The sequence below is a fragment of the Mesocricetus auratus genome, unplaced genomic scaffold, assembly GCF_017639785.1.
Source record: "Mesocricetus auratus isolate SY011 unplaced genomic scaffold, BCM_Maur_2.0 Super-Scaffold_100004, whole genome shotgun sequence".
Classification (NCBI taxonomy): domain Eukaryota; kingdom Metazoa; phylum Chordata; class Mammalia; order Rodentia; family Cricetidae; genus Mesocricetus; species Mesocricetus auratus.
Window position 1 is genome coordinate 27,397,105 of NW_024429189.1, and position 24,617 is coordinate 27,421,721.

General features: G+C 41.9%; 1 protein-coding gene across 2 annotated transcripts in view; it reads right to left on the reverse strand.

The window, feature by feature from the left end:
• Positions 1–24,617, reverse strand: part of Acvr1 (activin A receptor type 1) — a 119,664-nt gene that overhangs the window by 49,987 nt on the left and 45,060 nt on the right. Inside the window, exons 2-3 of one of the 2 annotated variants that reach the window (XM_040745372.1) lie at positions 19,652–19,896; positions 3,463–3,536 (exon numbers count right to left, since the gene is read on the reverse strand). In XM_040745372.1, the coding sequence (XP_040601306.1) occupies positions 3,463–3,529 (67 nt within the window). In that variant the 5' untranslated portion in view covers positions 3,530–3,536; positions 19,652–19,896. The remainder of the gene's footprint in view (positions 1–3,462; positions 3,537–19,651; positions 19,897–24,617) is intronic. The other variant, XM_040745373.1, reaches the window with a different exon arrangement.

Below are 24,617 nucleotides of genomic sequence, written 5' to 3' on the forward strand. Positions count from 1 at the left end.
CAAAGTGACAAGAAGCAAGTAAAACTTTCATTTTTATTGTCTTCAAAACCCAGCTTCTATCTATACTCAGATACCTCCTTGACTATTACCTACATTCCAATGCTACAGGCAGTGGATGCGTGACTCCAGCAGAGGATAATGGTGGGAGAAAGGGAAGGAGTGAGGGATATGTACACAGAGAAAGAGAGAGATAGAGACAGACAGACAGACAGACAGAAGAGTAGGAACAGATCCAGCGAGGTAAGTCTAAAGTTCAACAAAATAACTCCTAGGACACTGAGTACTGACTTTTCTGCAGAGTTGGCTACACTAGCCAGTTTAATTATTTGCCTCCCTGGAAGTTCATCAATTATATAAAGTAGACCCCTGTATCCCAAAGAACTCACAACAGGGCATGAGCCTTATATTTCCTGTGATTATAACAAGCCGGAGAACCACTCTAAGCACTGCTCTTCCTGGAGGAACCTGTACAAAACAGACATCTTCCAAAACACACTGAGCTAGAGCTTGTGATTCGGAGTTGGAATACATTTACACAGTAACATGGAGAGGCAGGATTTACAATTGCACAGAATTAGGATTGACTTTTCCTTCCTTCCCTCCTTCCTTCCTTCCTCTCTTTCTTTCTTTCTTAGACAGCTGTTTGGTGGTTTTCAAAAAGAGAAGTTCCACTCCGAAGCAGCTTTCCATGAGGAAGGCAGGGAAAGGAGGAAACAATTAAAGTAAGAAAGGGCCAGAGAAGCCCAAGGCTTTTCAATGCTTGATTATGTCATGAGCTAAAATTTTCCCTGCTATGTATGCATGTTTGTAGGAGAAGAAGGTAGGACAAGTGAGGGAATATGAGCAAAGACCCTCACTGTGTACCTGTGACGGTTAGCTTGTCACCCCGGTAGAGTCTCAGCGAAGGGCTGTCTCCGTTGGGTTAGCCGCTGAGCATGCCTGTGGGGAACTATTTGAAGGCCACTGTGGACAATGCCATTCCCTGGACAGGGAAATCTGAACTGTGTAAAAGGAGAAAACCAGAGCAGAGCAGGCAAGCAAGGGAGCATTCATGCATTTGTTTCTCTCTGCTCTGAACTGTGGAGGTGATGCAACCAGCTGTTTTAAGTTCCTGCTGTCTTCACTTCCCTACTGTGGTGGACTCTAACCTGGAACTGTCCATGAACATAAACCCTTCCTTACTTTGAAGTTGCTTTTGTCAAGGTATTTTATCTCAGCAACAGAAATGAAACTGGGACAGTGCCCTCATAAAAGAGATAGCTAGCCTTTCCATCATAGGACAGTGAAAAGGCACCACCTATGAGTAATTGTCCTCAGTTGACAGCAAATCTCCCACCCAGCACCTTGAACTTGGCCTTCCCGACTAAGAACTATAAACAATAAATGTCTGTTTCTTATAAGGTATCCAGTATGCGGTATATTGTTACAAAAGCCTAAGCAGACAAAGGCAAAGACATAGTCTAAGTCATAGCAAGCTTGTGGTTTTCAGGCAGAGTTTTCTGTAGCCTAGGCAGGTCAATGGTAACCTTCAACTTCTAATCCTCCTGCCTTCACCTATTAATTACTGAGAGTGTATGCATGTGCCCCCATACTTGTTTTATCCTGACAAATTATGATTATGTGTCAACACATTCATTTACCTAAATAATTTGCATAATTAACTGAACCTAATATCTACCTGTTTTACATAAAAACATGAAGTATGTCTTGTACTGTCTTAAATTTTGATGGGGGTTATCCTTCTGTGTTATGTTTCTCTATTTGGTTGATGAATAAAACACTGTTTGGTCAATAGACGCAGGAAGATAAGTAAGGCTAGAAGACAAAGAGAATTCTGGGAAAGGTAGGCAGAGAAGTGCCAGAAAGAGTTACCATGAGGAGACCAGGATAGGATGCACCAGACCTTCTCCAGTAAGATAAGACCATGTGGAAATATATAGATTAATACAAATGAGTTAATAATTAAGATAGAGCTAGCCAATAAGAAGCCCTAGCCATCGGCCAACAGTTTAATAATTAGTATAGTGTTCCTGTATTTATTTGTGGCTGAGAGAGGCAGCAGGACAAAAAAACAAAAAAACATCTGCAACAAAATTTCCCCCAAATAAAATTACTTTATAAACTGCAGGTGTTCTGGTCAGCTTTCCATAACTTAACTGCAACAAATCCCTGAGATAATCAAATTAATAGCAGAAAAGGGCTACTGGGGTTGGCAGTTATGGAGGTTACAGTCCATGAATCATTGTCACTGGTGTTTTGCAAAACATGAACAATATATAACAGTGTCTCCGGAACAGGGAGCTGAGGAAGACTAGTTATCTCATAATCAGGTGTGAAAGAAAGAGAAAGGGCAAGGCCCACAAATTCTTGGAGGGCAACCCCCCAATAATCAGAAGGCCTCTTGCTAGACCCCTCCCCTCCCCTCCTGCCACAGCACCGAGCCTATGATTCACTGTAGATAAATAAAACTATCAAAGGGACCACAGGTCTTGTTGACATTCTACCAAAATTCTTCATTATTCAGAAAATACAACCACTGAAGGTAGAGCACATGTATTTCCAATACCAAGACAACACAACATAACAGTAGTCATTACTTCTTGAGGTGGACAGCTGAATATACACACAGGTTTGTGCAACAATAGAGTACCCTCCCCCTTTTCCTGTCACCACACCTGAAAGTGTGGATAGCACCAAATTCTAAACATAACTACTTCCCCCATCACCACCGCACGCTGTGATGTTTCATTTGTAAATTAGCCTCAGTAAGGACTGGAAAAGTGGCTCTGCGGGTAAAGGCAAAGCCAAGTGGCTTGAGTTCAATCCCCTGAAGCACTGGGTGGAAAAAGGGGACTGACTCCTGACAGCTGCCCCCTCTGACCGCCACACAGGCCACTGCAGGCATACCTACATATACATTCACATGCACAAAATAAGTAAATTTCCCTGAAAATTAGGCACAGTACGTGATAAGACAGAATAAGCATACTACTGTACTATAATAAATATATCCTGATGGTTATTTAAAACTTAGGAATTGTTTATTCTGCAACTTCCAGTTAACAGTTTGATCACATTTACCATGGGCATCCAAACAGTGGGAAGTAAATGTACAGATAATAGGGAGTACCGTACTTCATAATATCTAATGTGCTTGACAGCATAGAGTACATTTGTTTACACACACTCCTTTATTGTTAATTACACAACTGACTGTTTCACCTTCATATTTATTTCTGGCGGGATATGACATGGCATCTTTAAAACCACGCGCACGCATACACACACAAATCAAGATACAATATGTATCAGAACGGCATATTAATGCAGTCAAGGGACACTGTCGGTTACTTATTACACAAAGGGTGTGTTAAGTCTGACAGGATTAAGGACCAAATGTTTTACAGTAAGCCAAAGAATACACAGTACATTATCCTAACCAAACAGCTGTGTGTCACGTACCTTCCAAACTCGGGGAGGGAAAAGCCATCACCATTAGCACAGGAAGGATCATTACTCCATCTACCATTGTATAACTGTGGAAGGAACAAGAAGAAATGTAATTCAGACAAAAAAAAAAAATCAACCACAGGATGACAGTAAATCAGACCTACCATCTCCAAATGCTGTTGAGGGCCCTTCAAATAAACCCAGAGAATGTCTGTTGGGTTTATCACACATTTGAATATTCTCTTTTTATGGATGTGAATAAATCTTCAAAGAACTTAAGATTTCCCTCTGGTCACTGACTTCTTCAAGGATATATATGTCTCTGAGGCTATCCCCCAGCCCCACCCCGATGCCCCAATGAAGAACCCAGTAAGAAAATAAAAGGAACAAAGCTGAAGATAAAACATTCTGAAAGGCTCTAGGTTTGAATTTTGCCCTACCTTATTGAACATGACATTGTCATTATGATAAAAAAGACAGGGGGGCCCAAGATCACGACTCTAATATGATGTTAAACATACAAAAATCAGATAATTCAAGGCAGGTCACTGTGTGTGAGCCTCACTTCTCCTTTAAAAGTTTGTAGGTTGAACCTAGGCCATCAGAAAATCCAAGAGGAAAACAAGTAATGTCTCTTACAGCGAATCTGCAGCAAAACACTGCATTTCAACATCAGCCTTGAATTTTAAAAGGCTACCATTTTAAGAGGCTAGACACAAGGCAGGAATACTTTCAAAATAAGAAATTATGTAAATTTCCAGGATAGGAAATATCCATGGAGGAAAAAAAATAAGACATTCAATAGAAATTTCAAGTTGGTATTGACCTAGGACTACACGGGCAGATGCTCAATTCTCTGAGTTAAGAACCTTCCTAGTTGAATTAATTCCTGCAAGTATCAGGAATCTAATGAGAGTCTGATTTGGTGCAATTTCCTGCACTGTGAAGTTACGAATGCTGTACAGCTCTTCCATGAACAAGCCAGTGTGCTGGCACGCTTACACCCTCACAAGTGGCACGCCGGTAGATTATCTCCCGTGTGTCTGTGAAGAGTGTGTATGTGGGTGGGGTGGGTTCATATGTGTGTTCAGGTGTGTGTGCAATGACGAGTCAACCTTAAGTGGCAGTCTTCAGCAGCTATCCACCTTCTTCTATGAGACAGAGCCTCTGACTGAGACGTGAGGCTCACCTCACTGATGACTTAGACTGTCTAACCAATGAGTCCATCTCTGGTTTCCCAGTACTGTGACTACAAGCATAAACCACCATGCCCAGCTAAGCAGTGGTGGCACATGCCTTTAATCCTAGCACTCAGGAGGCAGAGGCAGCTAGATATCTGTAGTTGGAAGCCAACCTGGTCTACTACACAGAGAAACCCTATTTCTGAAGAAGAAAAAAAAGAAAGGAAAACAAAAACCCACAATGCCCAGTTTCTTCAAGCTGGTACAGCAAGTACTTTACTGACTGAGCCCGCCAGCTCATCCTACATCAACATTCTTCTTGGTGATCTGTTCATTTACCACACTTCCTGTTAACTATGTTCAGAGAAAGGCTTAGGGGTGAGGTGCCAGTTAAGATTAAATGAGGGGCCAAGCACGGAGGTGCACGCCTTTAGTCCCAGCAATTGTGAGGCAGAGCGAGGCAAGTCTCTGAGTTCATGGCCAGCGTGGTCCACAACGTGAGTTCGAAGACACTTAGTGCTACACACACACACACACACACACACACAGATTAAAAGAGGCATGGTGATGGAGTCCCCAGGATGGCATCATTGCCTTTCTCAGAAGAGGAAGAGAACCCTAAGTGAGCACTCTTACTTTGCCTCACCAGAATGTTCTCTGCTGCATTGTGCTACAGTATGAAGACCTTTAGGAGCTGAACATATGCTGTAGCATGCCATTGGGCTCTGCAGACTAGGGGCAAAAGGTATGCTTCTACCTCCTGAAACTGAGCTTAGAGGCAAGCACCAGTATGACCAACCTAACAGTATATGTCTTAGGTATGGGGTATACAGGAGGAATTATTTGGGAGGCAGAGGCAGGAGAATTGCAAGTTCAAAGTTAGCCTGGGTTATATAACAAGACCAAACTAAAACTTAATACATATATACATACATGCATATATACAGACATGAATTCAAGTTTTCTTGCATTATATGACCTAAGATACTGTGCTATAAGAACAGGAAAGAGATCAATGCTTGCAAAGGTCCTCTCCACCTGAAGTGACTTCAACTTCCCATCACTGGTCTAATACCCAGAATTGTGTTTCTGGCAGTCCCCAGCAGTAGCACACTCACTTCCAACATGGTTACATGCATCTAAGAGCCACACAAAGGAACTCCTTAAACTGGAGAACGAAAACACTCAACGCTTGCTTCCATACCATTATTCTCACATACTAAAGTCATAAATAATGACAGTGTTACTTGGCATCCTTTTCTGTTCCCTGTGACAGTGCAGGGAGCCAATGGGGTACCTTTTAGAGAGACTGTTAATGAAAGGGTAGTCACGACTGACTTACGAAGCTCACAGGAGCTCTTCAAGTGGACTCACAGGCAACACTGGCTCGCTATAATGAAATGAACCCTCCCCAAACGGCAAGGACTCTAGCAACAATGAAGAAACTAGAGATTAATTACATTAGTGATACAAGCACCAGAGAAGAGTATGAGAACGCAGGCCCTGGCATCACATATTCCTAGTGGTTCCTCCTTCACCACTTTACTGGAGAACAGCAACAAAATTCGGGTCAGCCTGACATGAAGTAGGCTCCTCAAACACAGATTTTTAGGGTATTTGAAAATTAGACTTTGTGTCCCCTGTCTTATGTAATAAACATTAGATTTAGTGTCTTGAGATTTTCATTAGTAATATGATTCTACCACTAGCAAATCTTTAATCTCTTTAAGTTGTTTTACATATTACTACAGTGTAGGCTTGGTCCTCAGGCTAGCACTACTAGCAGACAATGGTCCTTTTAAGAGGCAGGGCCTAGGAGGTGTCCTAAGACCACTGTGGGCATGCCCTCAAAGGGGATTATGTGGCCCCACCCCTTCCCTTTCCTCCTCTGCTTTTTGTCCATGAGGTGAACTGTTCCCTCTACCACCTTTCTGCCACTGCCATCCACCACCCCCACTGGAGGCAGAAAAGCAATACATACACATACACACACACACACACACACACACACACACACACACACACACACACACACACGCACGCACGCAATAAACCTCTTCATTTGTCTCTCCTCTCAAGTAGGTTATCCCTAAGGCAGAAAGTTGATTGATGTACATATTCTATATCACATATTTTACAGATTATATTAACACACATTAGGGGAGACAAATGTGGTATATCTTGAGGACTTAAGCTACACATCAGAACAAAGTCTGAGAACTCCTGGGAAGTCTGCAAGAATGCGAACCAAGCTAAGATGCTCTAAGTCTCCTGAGTCCCTATTCGGCCACACTGCCACCAAACCTACTATACTCCGCCATCAACCTTTCCTTGGCCCCCTCAGCACTCCCACCCTGTTCTTCCAAGGGCTCCTGCCCATCTCTCCAGCTTGGTACATTATCGTACTCCCTGGGGTGGAGCTCTTCTCTCAAGGCCCAACCTGGTTAGATTCCTGCTCATCCTTCAAGTCTCCACAGAAGCATCACTTTCTGCCCTTAATTATCCAATATTCTTTCCTTATTCTGTTGGCTTCACCCCTATGAAACACAATTAAAAATAATACACTCTTACCTATTGTACTTTTTACCAAGTCTCCCTTACCAAACTCCAGTAGCCGAATGTACAGTGGCATCGAGGTCATCAGAGCTGAGCCAAGGCAGTGCTCATTTACTGCTTAGTTAGAATTCTCCAGGACTTAACACACTCAATTTAACTTTAAAGAATTAGCACCACCCCCATCATACACACCTACAAAGGGCAGGAAAATTTTTTTAAAAAGTATCATCTCTGTAAGAGTCTAGTTCAGGTAATAATAAAAGTCAATAGTGTACACTTCAATATAAACAATGCTTTCATAATTCATAAAACTCAGAACAAACCATCTCTGTCATATTTTCTGTGTCAAAAACCAACAAAAGCCTGTACGCCCAAATATAGCAATTTACAGATTATCATCTTTATTATAAGCTGATTTAAACTTATAAAAGACAAAATAATAATAATAATAATAAATTATAATTTTAGTCCCTCAAGCTAATCTATAAATTGAGAGTACCTCAAATCACATCGAAAAAACAAAAAACAAAAAACTCACTGGAGAAGAAAAAGAGGCAGCAACCCTTCCCAGCTACCATTTGCTTTACCTGCCTACTAACTGCCTATAACTCCAAAGAAGGGAGGAAGCATGAAGAAAGAGAAATGAGTTTGGGATTTCCTGATCATGTTTTAATGATAAGAAACATCAAGTCTGGAATGGTACAGCTATAGAATCCTGGCACTACCAGCATGTATTACGCTGAGACAGAGGGACCAGCCTGGGCTACCCAGCAAATTCCAGGCCAGACTGAGTTTATCTGAAAACATACAAACAAACAAGAGATCAATTTGCTAAAGTACTGACCTAAAACACAAAGTATCTATTTCTAGTTTTAAAACATGCAGAAAAGAATGTGTTGTTTGCTATTGTTGTTGTTTTGCTTTGTTTTTTTTTTCCTCAAAGTAAACTTTCAGTTCTTTTGCTCTTGGTCACAGAGAATGGAAATGGTAATAATTCAATAATCCTGAGTTCTGGGATTCCTCAAGTGCTTTGTGAGTTTACTGATATCAGGCTTCCTCATGCTCCTTGAAAACAGCTGAGTAACTGGCATGTGGGCTTTATCCATTGATATTTACTATGTTAGAAAGTAAAACACCCTGAGCAATGGTGGTGCATGCCTTTAGTCCAGCACTTAGGACACAGAGGCAGGAAGATCTTTGTGAGTTCAAAGCCAGCCTGGTCTACAGAGCAAGATCTAGGACAGCCAATGTTACACAGAGAAACCCTTTCTAAAAAAAAAAATCAAACAAGCAACAATATCAACAAAAAAGAATAAAGTAAAACATAATTCATAAACCGAATTCACATTTTTAAAAATCTTAACAGATTAAAAAAAGCAAAATTGAAAAAAAGTATTATTTTATTTTACGGAACATGTACACAGAAAGAAAGTGGCATTGTTTTACATTGAACAAGTCTCTATGTTTGGCTTGGAAGAAGGCTTGATCCTATCCATGGTTCTACTACAGTCCATCTGTTAGAGCATGTTGTCGACTAACATATATATGGGAAACCCAGCCTGAAACCAACCCCGGATCTAGAGAGCCTTGAGGAACCCTGTAAAACAACTCAGGGTCCCCTGCGATTCTACGGCAGCACTTCAACAGTCACCGCCTGTCTCTGTAAAAGCTGTCCTTTGTCATTGCATCAGCAAGGGCTCCAGGTATTTTGCACTGAGCACCCACCCAACACCTGACAGAGATGCTATGGCGTGTCAAAAATCCTGGGAGCCATTCCAACCTCAGAGAACTCTAAAAGTCTAGGACGGCTGCATTGGGCATCTTTTAACATATGAATAATGATTTGTGCAGACAATTAAAAGCTTATAAAGGCGTGCTGAATGTTATAATGCTAAGAAGGTACTAACACTGCTCATCTTTTGGTTCAACTGCCAAAATCCCTGAGCAAAACATGGCAGGCTCCTGGGGATTATAAACACTACCCACGGTTCCGCAACTACTCCGAAAGCTTCAAACACAAGGAAGGAAGGAAGGAAATCAGCGCCATCTCTTGCAGTGTCTCAGGCCCATCCTCAGGGCAGAAGAGAACCACTTTCCAAGCACCATGGTACTTTTCACACTCCGTTTCTAGATCTGGGTGAGGCCAGCTGAAGAGTTAAGTGTTTCCCCCGGTTTCTAATATGTGTGGGTTTAGATCAAGTTCAACAGTTATTTTGTTCATCAAAATGTTATATCTGGGGTTGGGGGAGAAAAACCACAAATCCTCTGAAGTTTACTACCAAAAATATCATTTTGATATTGGCCACAGAATAATCGATGCATAATAGACCTCTGTGTTCAACTTTGAGAACTCATATTAAACAACATAATTTAAAACTATGGAAGGCAATAAAGGATGTTCCTACAATCTAAGACTTCTGCATAGTATGCAATTTACTTTCCATAAGAGGAAAACAATCAAAAAATTCAAGGAAAGTTTCCTTTGTCTGGCCAGCCTGCCTACCCAAATTCATTTGGTTGGCCCATGTATGACTAATTGAGTCTTATTGAAAAGGGAATTTCTTGACACTGTTTTATTTTCTAACAATCTCTGAGTTTAAAAAGTCATCTTGAAAGACAATCGATAATCGCTCATCCTACTTTACATGACTTTTATACCATCCAAGTGGAGTCGTCTGTACTCTAACTCTGTTCACCACTCCTGAGGGCTCTTTCACTGCTACTCATTGATGAATTTTCTCACCATGACATGTGCAGGATTTTTTATTGTGCCTTCTACAATATAAGAATTAATTAAAATAAAATCCACTTAGCACAAAGGGCTGAGGCAGAGCAAAGAAAGATACTGATAAGTCAACATCATGTCATTGTCCCTACAGAAGTAGTGCACCCAGGTAATATGCCTGGCACTGTGCCCAGGCAAAAATATGTATGGATTTCTTCCTAAGACACTTAGAATATTCATAGTGATCTTTCACAAATAAGAAAATGGATGGGTACAAGTGACTATCTGAAGCACATGAGCCCAAACCTAAGACCATTTGACCAGTAACTATCCTGACTTATTCATTTTCCTGAAATGGCCAACATGTCAGAGACTAATCATCAATCCAGTTTTGCCATCAACATTTGATCCAAACTAATCCACCTTCACCTTTCCCTTGGAAAACAATCTTTTACTCATGGTGATTTGAGTCACCTTTTAGTTATGCCCTCTTCCCATTCATTTCTCTACAGTCACAATTAGTTTCACATACTCTGTAGCCTCCAGTAATCTCCACTCAGCCCCCTGACTCCCAGAAAAGTCTCAATGTCAAAGAAGCTACTTGGGAAAAACAAGACTTTCTTGCAAGTGTGTTCATGTTCTCGTCCACCCTTAATTCATTCATCAATTCTCTCATAATTCACACCTCAAAATAAATATGGAAATTAGTATAAGGTTTATTTGAGGACAACGTAAATCTAGTAATACATATTTTTAAATGAAATTTTGAAGGAAGGCATACTTATAACAACCTCCATCTAGGATAAAACCCAGCCATTCAGGCCAACTGGATAATGTAAAAATAGACACCACGGCCCAATAGAGAAGGAGCTGGCCAAAACACTTTGGCATTTGGAAGGGGTGAAAGAGACATGAGCTGTCAGTAGTGGCTGCATAGAGAGGCAAAGCTGAAGGTATCATACCATATAAGTTAAGCTGTGGTCTTTTCTTCAGTTCACAAATGACCTGTTAAATATTTTTAACACCACACTCTGAACTGGCAATGTGCACATTGCCAGGGCTTCGTTTTATATAGACTCCGCTGCTGTGGCTGCTGGAGGCTTTCTAGTAGGGTATTACCTTCACAATATTAGCAAGTAACTTGATCTTTTGCCATAGATGAATCCAAATGGCTGCTTGGACAAGTCTTACAGAACTGAAAAGCAGACCCCGGATCCGTCCATCCTGTGGTAAGAGGAAATAATTACGGATCATTTCAGGACAGAAAGGGTTTTGAAGGAGTTACCCTGTGAACATTCCAGCTGTGACAGATGCATTCCAGATACAGCTATGGGAAAGGAAAAAGGGGGATAAAATATAATCTGTAAATTGGGGGAGGGGCAGTAATTGAAGCAAGGTAAATGAAGGGTTTAGCATAGGCTGCCATGCAACAAAGAATTAGCTTTTGCTTTACCACTTTACTTGTACAAAGAACAAAACTGACTTTGCTCTCCCTGACGCAAATGAAAACTCAACCTCCCCTGAGATGCAAGCATTTGGGTTTCCTGCTGCGCGCCTTCCTGATATCTCAAGCCTAAGTATTACCTTTTTCTTTCCAAATTTATTTGTATGTAGCACATATGTACACAGCCACGTGGTAGTGTGAAGGCATGTATGTGGGGAAACACAAACATGTGTGTGTGTGTGCACACGCATGTGGAAGCCAGAAGCCAGCATTGGCTATCTTCCGTGATAACTCCCCACGTGATTTTCTGAGACTAGTTCTAGGCTGGCTGTGTACATATGTGTTACATACAAATAAAATTGGAAAGAAAAAGGTAATACTTAGGCTTGAGATATCAGGAAGGCACAAGGCAGGAAACCCAAATGCTTGCATCTCAGTGGAGGTTTGCTTTGGCCATGGAGAATGTTTCCGACCCTCTTCCCCCCCCCCCTTTGTTTCAGCCAACAGGGTGCCATCACCTCCAACCTGTTCAACGTCATCCTCACCGCTTTGTGGGGTCGCACCCCCTCTCCCTTTGGTCGGAACAGTGCATTGGAACTTTTCTTCTGTTATCTAAGGGTAAGAAGGGCTTCCTTATTTCCTCCAGTAAAACTTTTACATTTGGATCTCTGGGCCTATTTAAAATCCCATCTTCACCCCTAGCTCTCAGTTAGACGCTGTCTCTAGTTTGTTATTTCTCACTGTGCAGACCTGTCCATCCCCCCAACAACTGGACAAATGGTGTTCTGTATAACTACTGCCACATTTGACAGTCCCAATTCCACCGCTTGCTTTCTTCCTTGGTCTTGTGAGAGAAAATCTAATGGTCTAAGCTGACCTGGTACTTAACTCATAGCTGAGGCTGTCCTTGAACTTGTGGTCCTTATGACTCAACTTCCTAAGTGCTTGTAGCAGACATAAGCTATGAACCCCAGAGAAATTTTAAGGCTAACAGGGTCAACTGACAATACTGGTGGTGACACAATTCAAAGTCATATTCTCATTCTCTCTCTCTCTCTCTCTCTCTCTCTCTCTCTCTCTCTCTCTCTCTCTCTCTCTCTCTCTCTCTCTCTCCCATCCCCGCCATGTCTAACCATTGCCATCCCTTTCTGCCTCCCTCTTTTTTCCTCTCCCTCCTCTCTCACTACAGTACGTTTCTGTGAAGGTGAGAAAAAACACCTTTTATATTCTTTCAGGCTCTCCTTCCTGCTCGCACGCGGGTCCCTCACACTCCGAACCCACTCCTGCGTTGGCCTTTCCTGATCAGCCCTACATGTTGCACGCTCTAGCTATACCTGCCTCAAAGCACTTAATTTGAAACAAAAATTTTCATGTACTTATTATTTTATTTTTCACTCTGCACTCCCTGCCCCAACACACACAAATGCCAGTAAAGTCATCTGACTCCAAGCCTGCACAGTGACATCCCCCAGCAGCAACCAGGCACTCAAGATCAACTGAAACATTAGTTTGAATCATTAGTCTACGTGGCATTTCGTTTGGGTGGGGAAAGAAAGGCGACATGTCAGTCTGATACCGCTTGGCAAGGAAGTGACTTGGGAGCATAAGGGACTCTGTGACCTCAATTTAGTCGAGAAGTTACTGAGTATTTGAGATAAATTAAAAGAGATCACTTCTAACTTGGAGTCCAGCTTCCCAGACTGCCATCCAAGAGAAGCGGCCAGACAGAAAGGCACTGGCAAGACTCCGGGTGCACCAGACAACTCCTGGCGGACAATAGCCCATTTGGAAAGCCTGCTTGTATCTCTCATTGCAGACAGCAGCTGATATGCCCCAGAGTTATCCCTAGTGACTCTAGGACAACTTTGGTAGCCTGAAAACACGCGGCTCCTACAAGTCAGAAACTGACATGTTATCTCCCCCAAGTCTTCTAACAGCTATTGACACTATTCAGAAAGCCATGCTCCCACGCCTATTAATAACCTCAGAAAGAACCCTGGGAGGTGTCAAGGTGAAAACGGATCTGGTTGGTGGGAGCCAAAGACCAGAACAGAGGTTACAGTCGCAATTAGTACATTAGAGAAGAGAGAAAAGAAAGACATGTTGTCTTCTGGACTCATGAAATCTGTTTAGGAAGCTTAAAAGAGAACATTCACTGAGCCAGTGGATTCAAGCACTGAGTGGTGATTCCTGGTCACCACAAAAGAAGATCCCCTCCAGCACTCTTCTGTTTGAAGAGATCAGCAGTGGAAAGGAGTTGCCTGCATGGCAGTTATTTCAGAGAAGTTTGCCTACAAGGCTGATATCGCTAAGCCTTTGATAGTTATTTACACCTTTGTACAGTTTCTGTAAGTGACACATTAAGTTGCAACTAGATCAACACACTCTAAATAACGGAATTGCTAATTAATCTTTAAAAGGACTTTTCACAGTGGTCTTTCTCCATTCCCCTCCCCCCAAGAGGCAGTGATTAATGGAATTTTCTCACAATTTAGCTTGAAATATGCTTTTGCCAGTCAAGCAGCTACCGCAGAATCAGATAATTGTGGTATGACTCAACAAATGCACAGCTGTTCATTTAAATATATCCGTCAAAAGTATAAATACGGTCATGAGAAAGCAAGGGAGCCATGTACCAGGGTCAGAGCACAAACTGAACTGGTTAGCATCCAAGTAACTACAACAGAAAACAAGGAGGCGCTGGGAAGGGCGGTAGGAAGGGGGTGGGGGAGGGCAGAAAACCAAAAGACCAACCACACAACCAAAACCACTCACTGACCTAAACAGAGCAATGTTCAAAATAAAATTAAGTGCACTGTATTCAACGAGAAGAATTTTTAAAAATAGATGATGACCCAAGCACATACAGACAGAAAGCCTGCAAGGTAGAAAACAATTAATTCCATTTGTTATGAAAACCAATGGCTACCTCTTGACACTCCCACAAACACACACATGAATAAATAATAAAATTCAAAAACAAAAATGCAACAGCCTACTCTCCAGTTCCAAAGACATGCAAACTGACTTCCTCTGTTCTTCCATTCTCTTCTTGGAGTGTTCAAATGAGAGCCCCAAGTATTACACCATCTCCCCCACTAGTGCCCTAATAGTTGTGGCTGCTTCTAAATATATCTACAAGCTCAGCATCTCATCTAACAGAGTTGAAATTAGTCCAATATCATCTAAAATCAAATCAGCGTTTAATTCTGGTAAATTGTCAGTGATAAACAACCTCACCCTGAGGAATGGAGGAAGACTGGGAACAGCATACATAAAAGGGGGGCTACTGGATTTTTAGAATAGGAAATAGTTGAACGGCAATAGCATTGAGGTATACAGGCTATGTCTAATGCTGACCAGATGAGTAACTGGCCGATATTGCCTCTCCTCGGTGTTCTATGGACCAGAGTAACACAAACAGGAAAACCTCTAAAATTGAATTTAAGTCAGAAATATTTGCCAGAAATATTTTATTCATGATCCCAGGTCCTGCCCACAAAAATGGCTTCGAAACAAGGCTATCCCGTAGCAACCGGCATCACTGTGCCCAGATTGGGGTACTAAGATGCCATTTCCCACTGAAAGAAAACCAAAGCAAGAAGATACAGTCACCAAATCCTATCAGAAGGAAACTAGAAGTCCAATCCCTGAGCTCTTTAACAGATATACATAGAAAGAACCGGCTTGTAGGGGAAACATGAAGTTTGAGAGCCTTACCAGACAGGAGAAAGAGGGGATCAAACTAAACCACGCTGCTAGGTACAGACTTCTCCATGATAAAACCTTAGAGAAAGCCAAGGAAACAATTAATACACTGCTAACCACCTAACAGTGGAGGTTACAAAAGTCTTCCTTTATCAGAAGTGACTAAACTAGATACACCTGTTGTGTAACAGTTTCTTCTGGGATTGAAACATTCCATCCTGCAGGGAAGCTCTGTAAGCAGGCAAGTAAAGGATTCAAAACAGTTTCAGGAAGTCCCTGAAACTGACCAGGCTCACTAGGCCCCTCCCTCACAGAATAAGCAATAAAAGGGCAGAGTGCCTCCCAGAGGGAAGGAAGCAGTGTTGCAAAGACAACTCTCAGACAAACAGAACTGCACAGATGACACTGAGACCAGGCCTGCTGCCTGGAAAGCAGAAACCAGCAGAGCTGCCTGGAAAAGGTTTAGACTAGGATACCTTGGAAAGGATACTCTCAAACCTGTTGAGCGGCCCGCAGGTTGGTGTGGACCTTGGTAATGCAGCTGTCTTTGAGTCATTTCTGCTCCTGCGAGGTTACCTCACCTATACTCCTGAAGTAACCCCAATAAAAAGCATTGGTTCACCAAACTGGAATTTGGTGGTACCCATACATTGTTCTGTTGGGAGATCCATGTGTTCCTTTCACCAGGGCAAGTTGCATCACAAAACAATGCTTCAATAGTAAAACAGTTCTATTGTTTAGAGAAAAAAAAGTCAAGATCGGAGTTGAGCATGTGCTGTTTAGTACACACCCCCATATTCACACACACACACACAATAGCAAGCAAGATGCATCACAGTCAGTATGCAAACCAGGCTTGTGTCCTCCAATCAAGTCTATGTTTCTAAAACATCATATTTTCTTTACCTTTAACCTAAAGATATCTGGGTGGCTTTTTTTTTTCAAGATCTGAGTTTATCTTCAATAGAAAAGTAAGGTAAGTACCAGTTTCCTTATTATAATCAGAAACCACTTAGTAAAGTAAAATTGACGTCACATAAATTGGTCCTTACTGGCTTCAGTGAAGTCAGTGTCTGGTGCCAGAGGACACAGAAGGACCCACATCGAGATCAGTGTTTCTTGAAGGGGCTACACAACACGATCATCAAAACTAACACCTGGAATGTGTGAGCCCTCACTGACCAAGTTTAAACCCAACCCCAATGATACCAGCAGCTTTAGGTCCTGCTTCAGCAAAATGGTCATTAGATAGGACTCTCCTAAGTGTTTATAGTTTTAAAACGCATAAGCCAAATGAAAGAATAAATATGAAAATCCTGTAAAATGAAACCACACAGGGAGACTCCATACCCAAGAAAGTACATTATGGTTTGGAGGTTTCATATTTGCACAGACAGACAAATAACATGAAACTATGTGAAATCTCAGAAATGGGCCAGAATATGTAGGGAAATCCACACTGCAAAGGAAAACCAGGCCTGGTGACATGGGCCCACATGCCTAGCAGTAAGGAGGCTGAGGCTCAGGGGCCTTAAGTTCAATGGCAGCCTGGACCCACTACTGTTAGACCGTGTCAAAGAAAGGGAGGGAGGGTAAAATTTCAGAGAAAATAAACAATGAAAAAAATGATTGCAACTACTTAATAAATTGACTACAATGCCACTCTACCAGAAAGCCAAGGAGTGACAGACAGCAGGAGGGCACTGGAATAAGGAAGCCAATGGGTCGCTTGCTGACTTTCCTCTAAAATCCTTCCTTCCCTTCTCCTTGGGTAGCACATGACGGTGCTCCTTGGGCTCCCCGCAGCTGGATGTGCCCACAGGACTGAGCTCTTCTCACTGATCACACTAGCTGCACTGATGCCTGTAAGCCCTACCACTTCCCTGAACTTTGTCACCGGCAGGACCTGATAAGATCATACAGATAATAACTGCAGTGATACTCCTGGCCAGTGGGACCCTGGTTACACAACATCAGGCGGAAATGGGCTGCTCCGCGCAGCTGTTTTGCTCTCACTGGGACTGGTAAGTGAGAAAAAAGTCAATGTCTACGTTCTTTGAACCATAATGTATTTCAGTCCCTTGGTTACAGCAGGTCAGCCTTACACTAATTAATGGAGCACCTAGAGAAAGATTAAGTTGGATTATACCTAGCATTCCAGTTGGAACAGAGATTTAACTCTTAAAAACCAAACCACATCACACCAGCTGGAACCAGAACAGAGGTCTTCTCATCTGTCTTCAGATGTCTGGAGCCACAAAACAACTGACTGTAGAGTTACTTCTACAAATCTCTTGGTGTTTTATCAGCCATATCCTCCATCAGGAGCCAAGTTTCATGGGGGCAAAACTGGGAGTCTGCTTTCTCTTCTACTGTACAGCTGGGCACTTGGAATAAGCTCTTAACATGTGAAAGGCATTCAATAAATATTTGTTGAGTGAATACATTTAACTGCACGGAATGTTTACTAATCGGCAAAACAAAACAATTGAACTTTCTGCAAATGACCAAAGAAATATACACACAGTACAAGCTGCAAGAAGGGGAGAGAGGAAACCCATGAACTGATCATGAAAAATCTGTACTTTTGCAGGAAACTACCATTTTGATAATGAAAATAAAGAGTATACCAGGATAACGGACGAAAGACACGAACTTGAAGGGAACAGCACCAACTAGAAACATAAATGGCTTTTAAACCTAGTGAACGATGCTTGGTGTTAATTGAAACAAGAAGAATGGAGATGGCAGAGACACTAAGCTGACATTTGCACCTATCAGTTTGTCAGTTACGCTGTGACTGGCAAAGGTGTAGGGAAGCAGTGTTCGCACCTCTGTGGAGAAATCTAAAACTTCCTAATCGGAGCAGAATTACTGGCAACAAAAGGCTATCCAAAATTAAAACGTGCATGCTGTTTGATCCAGCAGTTTTTGCTAGAAACGGGTCCTACAGCTGCACTTACTCCCATCTGAGACCATACATGAGGCCATTCCCTGCAGCCTTGTTCATAAGCATAAAAGCTGGACATAGTCTGTGTGTAGAGTAACATACGTCTGGCTAAGTACACAACAGCCCTCTTCCAATGGACCGCCACACACCCACTGTAAACGAACACAGCACTAATGCATATGGAAGAACTTTAGGAGCCATCACCTCAGTGCAAAACTCATACATCATTACCATTGTGAGAAAAAGCCTACAGTTTATATACACTGTGTCATACACGTACTGAAAGAAAACTTCAGAAGACCATAACAGTGGAGAGCTAGAAGATCACGTGGAGTCTTTGAAAACCAGAAGAGACTTATTTCTCAACCCATACTTCTTTAGTGTCTTTGAAATCCTGAGTGCATCAGTGGCTGGAGAGATGGCTCAGTGGTTAAGTGCACTGGCTGTTCCCCCAGAGGACCCAGGTTCAATTCCCAGCAACCACATGGCAGTTCACATCTGTCTATAGTTCCAGTTCCAGGAGATCTGACACCCTCACACAGACATGCAGGCAAAACACCAATGTATATAAAACAAAAATAAATAAATCATTTAAAAACTAAAAGAAAAACTTGCATTTATCGATTATACTACATTTCTTTAAAAAAATGCTTTATACAATAATAAAAAATACAAACATTCATTCCCGAAGAAAGGTATCTGAAAACTTGTCTAATGGTTCTTACTTTTGACCACACTGAGAAACACCTGAGCCCAATCATGTTCACACGGTTTCATAATTGAGACTGGCGGAGTTAGTGATTAACTCTAGTCACCATCTCCTCCACCCTGCAAATAAATAAATAAACAAAACAAAGTCTCAACGCTACCCCTGTTACTCATTACTACCTTCTAAAACTAACTCAGCCTCACACCACCTTGCCCAGGCAGAAGAGTATCTCGAGACCCTCAAAGGCTGGAAGCCAGAATTTACAAACTACCAGATGCCAGAAAATCAAAAAGGGATATGACTAATATCTCCATAGCAGTCCAAAGGAGCCTCACCTGGCCTGAAAATACAAAGTCACAGCCTTAAGAGCCCAATATCAACAACCAAGGGCTCTTTTAGTTCCCTAAGGTGAGAGGTCTGCCTTCCCCCGCCCCCTTTAAATTATAGGCTAACTGCTACTGGAGGAGGACTGCTTATTACCGTGTTACTGCCATATAAAGGACACTAAGGAAGGATTACTTACACTGAAATTAAGTCCCACAATATAGCAAGTGCAGGGTGAATCAAGTTGTAAACCACAATGTCTAATTATGCCTCATCAGTTTTAAAACAGTTGATATGTGTGTTTTGTACATAAAACATGTCTCTGGATAAATAGTTCCATGTGTGGAAAAGGTGAGAAAGAAAAAAGTAAATATTTTGGCCCTATTGGGAAGGGAAGTGGGAACCCTTTTCTATGTAGGGATGAGCTGGGAGCATTTGAACAGCTTGCCCAAAGTTAAGGTATGTGAAGATGTGACCCAATTAAAAAAAAAAGAACCCTTGCCATTGAGGCCACGCAAGACCTAAGAACTAGTCAGCTGCCCCAAACTTTCTTGTATTAGATTCATGTAAAACAACTAAATCAACATTGTGGCTGAGAACTTACCCTGTAGATCTGATCTGTGCCGAGCAGCATTAAAAGAAGTGATTTTTTTTTTCAGAAAGGATGCACGGTTGACAACACAGCTCCCAAGGTTCAGGGGAAGCCCAACACAGCTCCCGGGCACAGCCAGCCCAGTTCCTCCTCCACAGAGGGGAAGAATAGTGGGAGAGGGGCTCCCGAAGTCTTCTGAAACCGAACGTCCCCACAGCAGGCTCCCTATGGGCAGACAAGCTCCCAAGCAGTCAGGGCTGCAGAGGGAAAGAAGAAAGAAGTCTGCTATAAGCAGAGATTGCAGCATTTCTGACTATGTTGGCTAAAGAAAGTGTACTTGACAGGCTTCTCCATTGGAACCATAAAGTGACAGCCCATTAGCAAGGGCAGCGAGGATGGAAAATCTGAAATGCTAACACGCATGTGTTGAGGTCAGAGAGCTGCACTGCTCTTCAAATATTTTTGTAAGTGACACAAACCCAGTAAGAGGTTAGCAATTCAAAGTCAAATTGCTTTAAAGCCCATATGCCACATCCTCTAAACCATCATGGGAAAATTTCAAACAAAAAAAAAAGGCTATGAATATTATTTTGTGCACTTAAAAAAGAAAAGTCTACGCAGTATAAAGGATAAAATGAGGTCTCCCTCCGCAGCACAACAGGCCCTCCTAAAGACAACAGTTCAGACTTAACGAATTCTTGAAGAACTACTGAGAAACTGCAGGGTTTGGTCCATATTCAAGCAACATTCTTAGTAGGAGATAATATAGTTCAAAAACTCCTAAAACAATGGTGGGGAACTGGGCACAAAACGGAAGGGAAGGGGCTCCCGATAACTAACAAAAAACAAAAACCACCCAAACTCCCTTTTCCTTTAGGAAGACCTGAAAAAATGAAAAACATCAACATTTGCTACAGGAAGAGGAAATTTTTATTAGGATCAAACTTTCCCATTCAAATCGTTAGTCAAAGTACCAGACCCCACACTGGTCTCAGACTTTAACCTCAAGGAACACTTTGCCAAGAAAGCTCTTATGTAAATAACTCTCAGTAGAAAACAAACCTACAACACAGCATTCCTATATAACCCCGTGGAAAGGAAAACCTTCCATCTACCCCGGAATCCAAGAGAGAAGTCTCACAGTTGCTAGCAGGCTATGCTTCACTTCAGCGTAAACGGAGGACCCCAATCAGCTTGAAAATGGCACTCCTGAAAGAGACTAAAGCTCTCTCTGCAGATGGGCCATTCCCAGCAATCATGTGGCGAAGTCGGGGTGATGGTCGCTCTTCAAATGGACACCTTAAAAATGCTCCACAGACCCTTACTTCCCTGGACTTCTGGTGTCAGGGAAACACGATGGGTTGCCGGGAAGGTTTGCTTCCCGTGCTGTGTTTGAGGAGTGGGGTAGCCGAAACTGTCCAATCTCTGGCGGGTCAGACTACTTAAAGCATGGGTGCCTCTGTATCAGTGGCAGGTTTAGATCAACAAGGAAGTAAACCTAAAGTGATGCTGGTAATTATTTGTTTATTTAATTAGCCTTGTGATTCTCTGGGGGCAGTTCGAGACAGGGTTTCTCTGTGTAGCTCACTCTGTAGACCAAGCCCCTCTCAAACTCAACAGACATCCACCTGCCTCTGCCTCCCGAGGGCTGGGATTAAAGGCATGTGCCACCACTGCCCGGTCCCTGGCCTCCTTTTAAACTACAGTCTCTATGAGCTGTCATCTTTACCACATGGAATTCCTTGCCATGCTTCAACAGTGTCCACATTCCCCACCTCTGGTCAGCCTTCTCCAACTATTATCATTACATGGTCCAGGTCTTTCTCATCCTGTTTCCTTGTTATTTATATATTCTCTACATCTCAATCGAGTGCCCAGTTGTGTACTGTAAAGTGGATTTGTCCCAAATCCAATTTAAAATCAGGTGCAGATTACATATTGCTCTTCTCCGTTCCTCCTTCACAATATGCTGCATGCTGTTAGTGATCAAAAGTTACAGGATAAAAATCAAATTAAAATTTAAGTATAACTGAACATGTATTGCCAAATGTACTGGGCAATTTGTAGTCAAACTATCTGAAAAATATTTGGCAAGGGGGCTGGGGAGCTGGCTTGGTGGTTAAGAGCACTTGCTGCTCTTGTAGAAAACCAGGGCTCAGTTCCCAGCACCCACATGGTGGTTTACAAGCAGCACCTGTAACTCCTGTTCCTGGGGCTCCAATGCCTTCTTCTGGCCTCCACATACACCAGGCACACAAGTGGTGTACACATGCATAACATGCAGGCCAAACATCCATACACATGAAATAAAACAAGTACATCTGAAAAAACTAAATAAATAAAAAATTTTTAAAAGGGATAGTAAAATAAAGAGTCCCAGTGTTGAACAAACTCTAAATATCTAACCCTTCAACTGTCCCATTTAGAGCGTATTTGCCTACAAATAATCTTCATGTCAGTAAGCAACCTGGGCAGAAATGACAGGAAAGGAAAACAGCTATATTCACTTAAAATATAATGCAAACTGAAGACCTACATACTAATTCAAGTCAGTGCTATAAGATTATTATACAACAAACTGCAACAACTTGAACTAGACTTTTACTGAGACTTAAATATTGTTCTTAAAAGTTTGGTCAAAACATTTATTTGGCTACAGAAAACTTTAACTGCTGGCAGCTAACCTAACCCAGAAATTCTAAGGCATGCTCCTGTGAGGAGGAAAGGGTAACCAGGAGAAGGGAGAGAGAGAGAGAGAAATCCAGTCCAATGCTCTAATTCCCGTGTTAAGGTACTTGTAACAGTCATTTGTTTGTTGTATTGAAGTTTAGAAGAACAAGATTAGTTCTTAGAAGTCCATGTAGGACAACAGCAACTACAAACAGGCCAACACAAAAAGTACTGACAAGCCAGCAAGTTCATCAACGTCAATACAGAAACTAAGCAACAGGAAAACAAAATCAGGACAAGTCTCAACGTTTCAGTTAAAACTGTATTTTTGGCTTCTAGTAATTGTGCCTTGCAAACATTGATAATTTCTGTCTTTCCTAAAACAATGTCATACCTGTGCATTCCACCCACCCAGCCTTACCACACAAATAAACCAAGCATTCATTGAAGAAATCACCCAAAAGAAGTAGGGTATCACAGAAGAACATGGATTTGGAAGTAGGCAAGCTGAGGTTCCCAACTTACTACATGTGACCTTCATACATCGTTTAACCTCTGTCTCCGTGAAACAGGAAATATAAATAGCTTACACCTTGGGGCGCTGCTAGGAATCACACTAGTGAACCACACTATTTATGTTATCCAACTTAATCCTATCGACTACAACAGATATACATGTGACTTTATACATAAAAAAATTATGTTCAGACAACTCTAAGTAAGTTGGTCACATTGTAATAAGTGGTAAAACCAGAAACCATATTTTTCTGACTCCAAAAGTTTATGCCCTTAATTGCTAGTAAGTTAAGCTGTCTCTTGATTCTATGTATAGAAATGAGAGTTTGAAGCTGATTTTCTTCAGCCTCCTTTCCTAACTTGGTAAAGTATCATGGTAGGGAAACTAGAAAACATACCAACTCCAGAAATAATGCATCAGTCATTTCCATGACACTGTGATGTCCTCTCTCTTGCTCCAGAACAACGGTAATGTGGGGCTGGGTAAATAGCTCAGTAGTATAGACTTCAAGAATCCTTCAAAAACAATCCATTCCAGCTACTTGGACAGGGCTGGTCTACCATTTCTAGCAGGATTAATTCTGGATAGATGTAAGGAGGGCAACAGTTGAATGGAAAAAGAAAAGGAAAGTCACGTGTCCTGCACATCAGCAGCCCTAGAGGACTGAGAAGGGTAAGGGGAGTGACAAAGCATTGGGAACTGCTGGATGAACAGAGAAGTATAGAGCAGAGCAGGACAAGGCTCCCTGACTCTGGAAGCTTTCAAAATCCTACAAAATTTTAATCTTTGGATCTGGGGAAGAAGTATGGCTATTTCCAAAACTTCTCTAGAAGTAAAATGAAAATTATTCCTAAAATACTTCCAAAGAAACCAGATATGGTTGCATATTCCTGTGTCATCTCAGCTACTTCAGAGGCTAAGAGAGAAGGCAAGCTTGAGCCCAGAGATTGAAGACCAGCCTGAGAAGCACAATATGGACCAATCTCAGTCATAATGATGATGATGAAGGGGGGGAGGAAATGGAGAAGAAGAATTCAAACTCTCCTTTCTTGTGGATAGGTGAAGACCCTGTTAAATAAGACAATGAACTTGGTGATATTTATAAAGAATTATGGCCTATAACAAATGTTAAAGTCTGGAGGACACCTGCAAATATTCCTGAATAGTATTCCAATGGCAAGCAAAATGCAGCCCACAATCTGCTTTTATAAATAAGAGTTTTACTGGAACAGACACATGTGTTCATACATATAGTGTGTTGGCTGCCTTCACACTGAAATGGCAGAGTTGATAGTTGTGACAGAGTCCGTATGCTTCTGAGGTCTAAAATATTTACTATTTAGGCCTTCAGAGAAAAAGTTTGTTGACCCATACAATAACCTTCATTCCAATCCAGAGCTACATTAACAGTAGTGTGCATAGCTGAATGTTGAAACTGCCAAGTTAAAGATGTATTTTGCTTCTGAAACTTATTTCTTGGAATGCCACAGTTAGGATTTGTATACAGTATGCTGTGCATATAAACTGATTTTATTTGCAAGGATGACTCACCAAGACTAGCAGACCGGGCCACAAACACACATTTATAACATAGCAACAGCTACAAGCAATCGTGACCAACTCTCTCCCACGTGCCTCTCCTGCTTTGACTCCAAGAAATGTTGATCTGTCCTGTTCTTCAACCCACAGGACACCTTCAGTCTTGTTTCCCATTGTCATCAGCAGATTCCTTTTATCTACTAATGCCTCTGTGGTGACTCTTCTAACTCTCGTAGAAGATCATAACATATT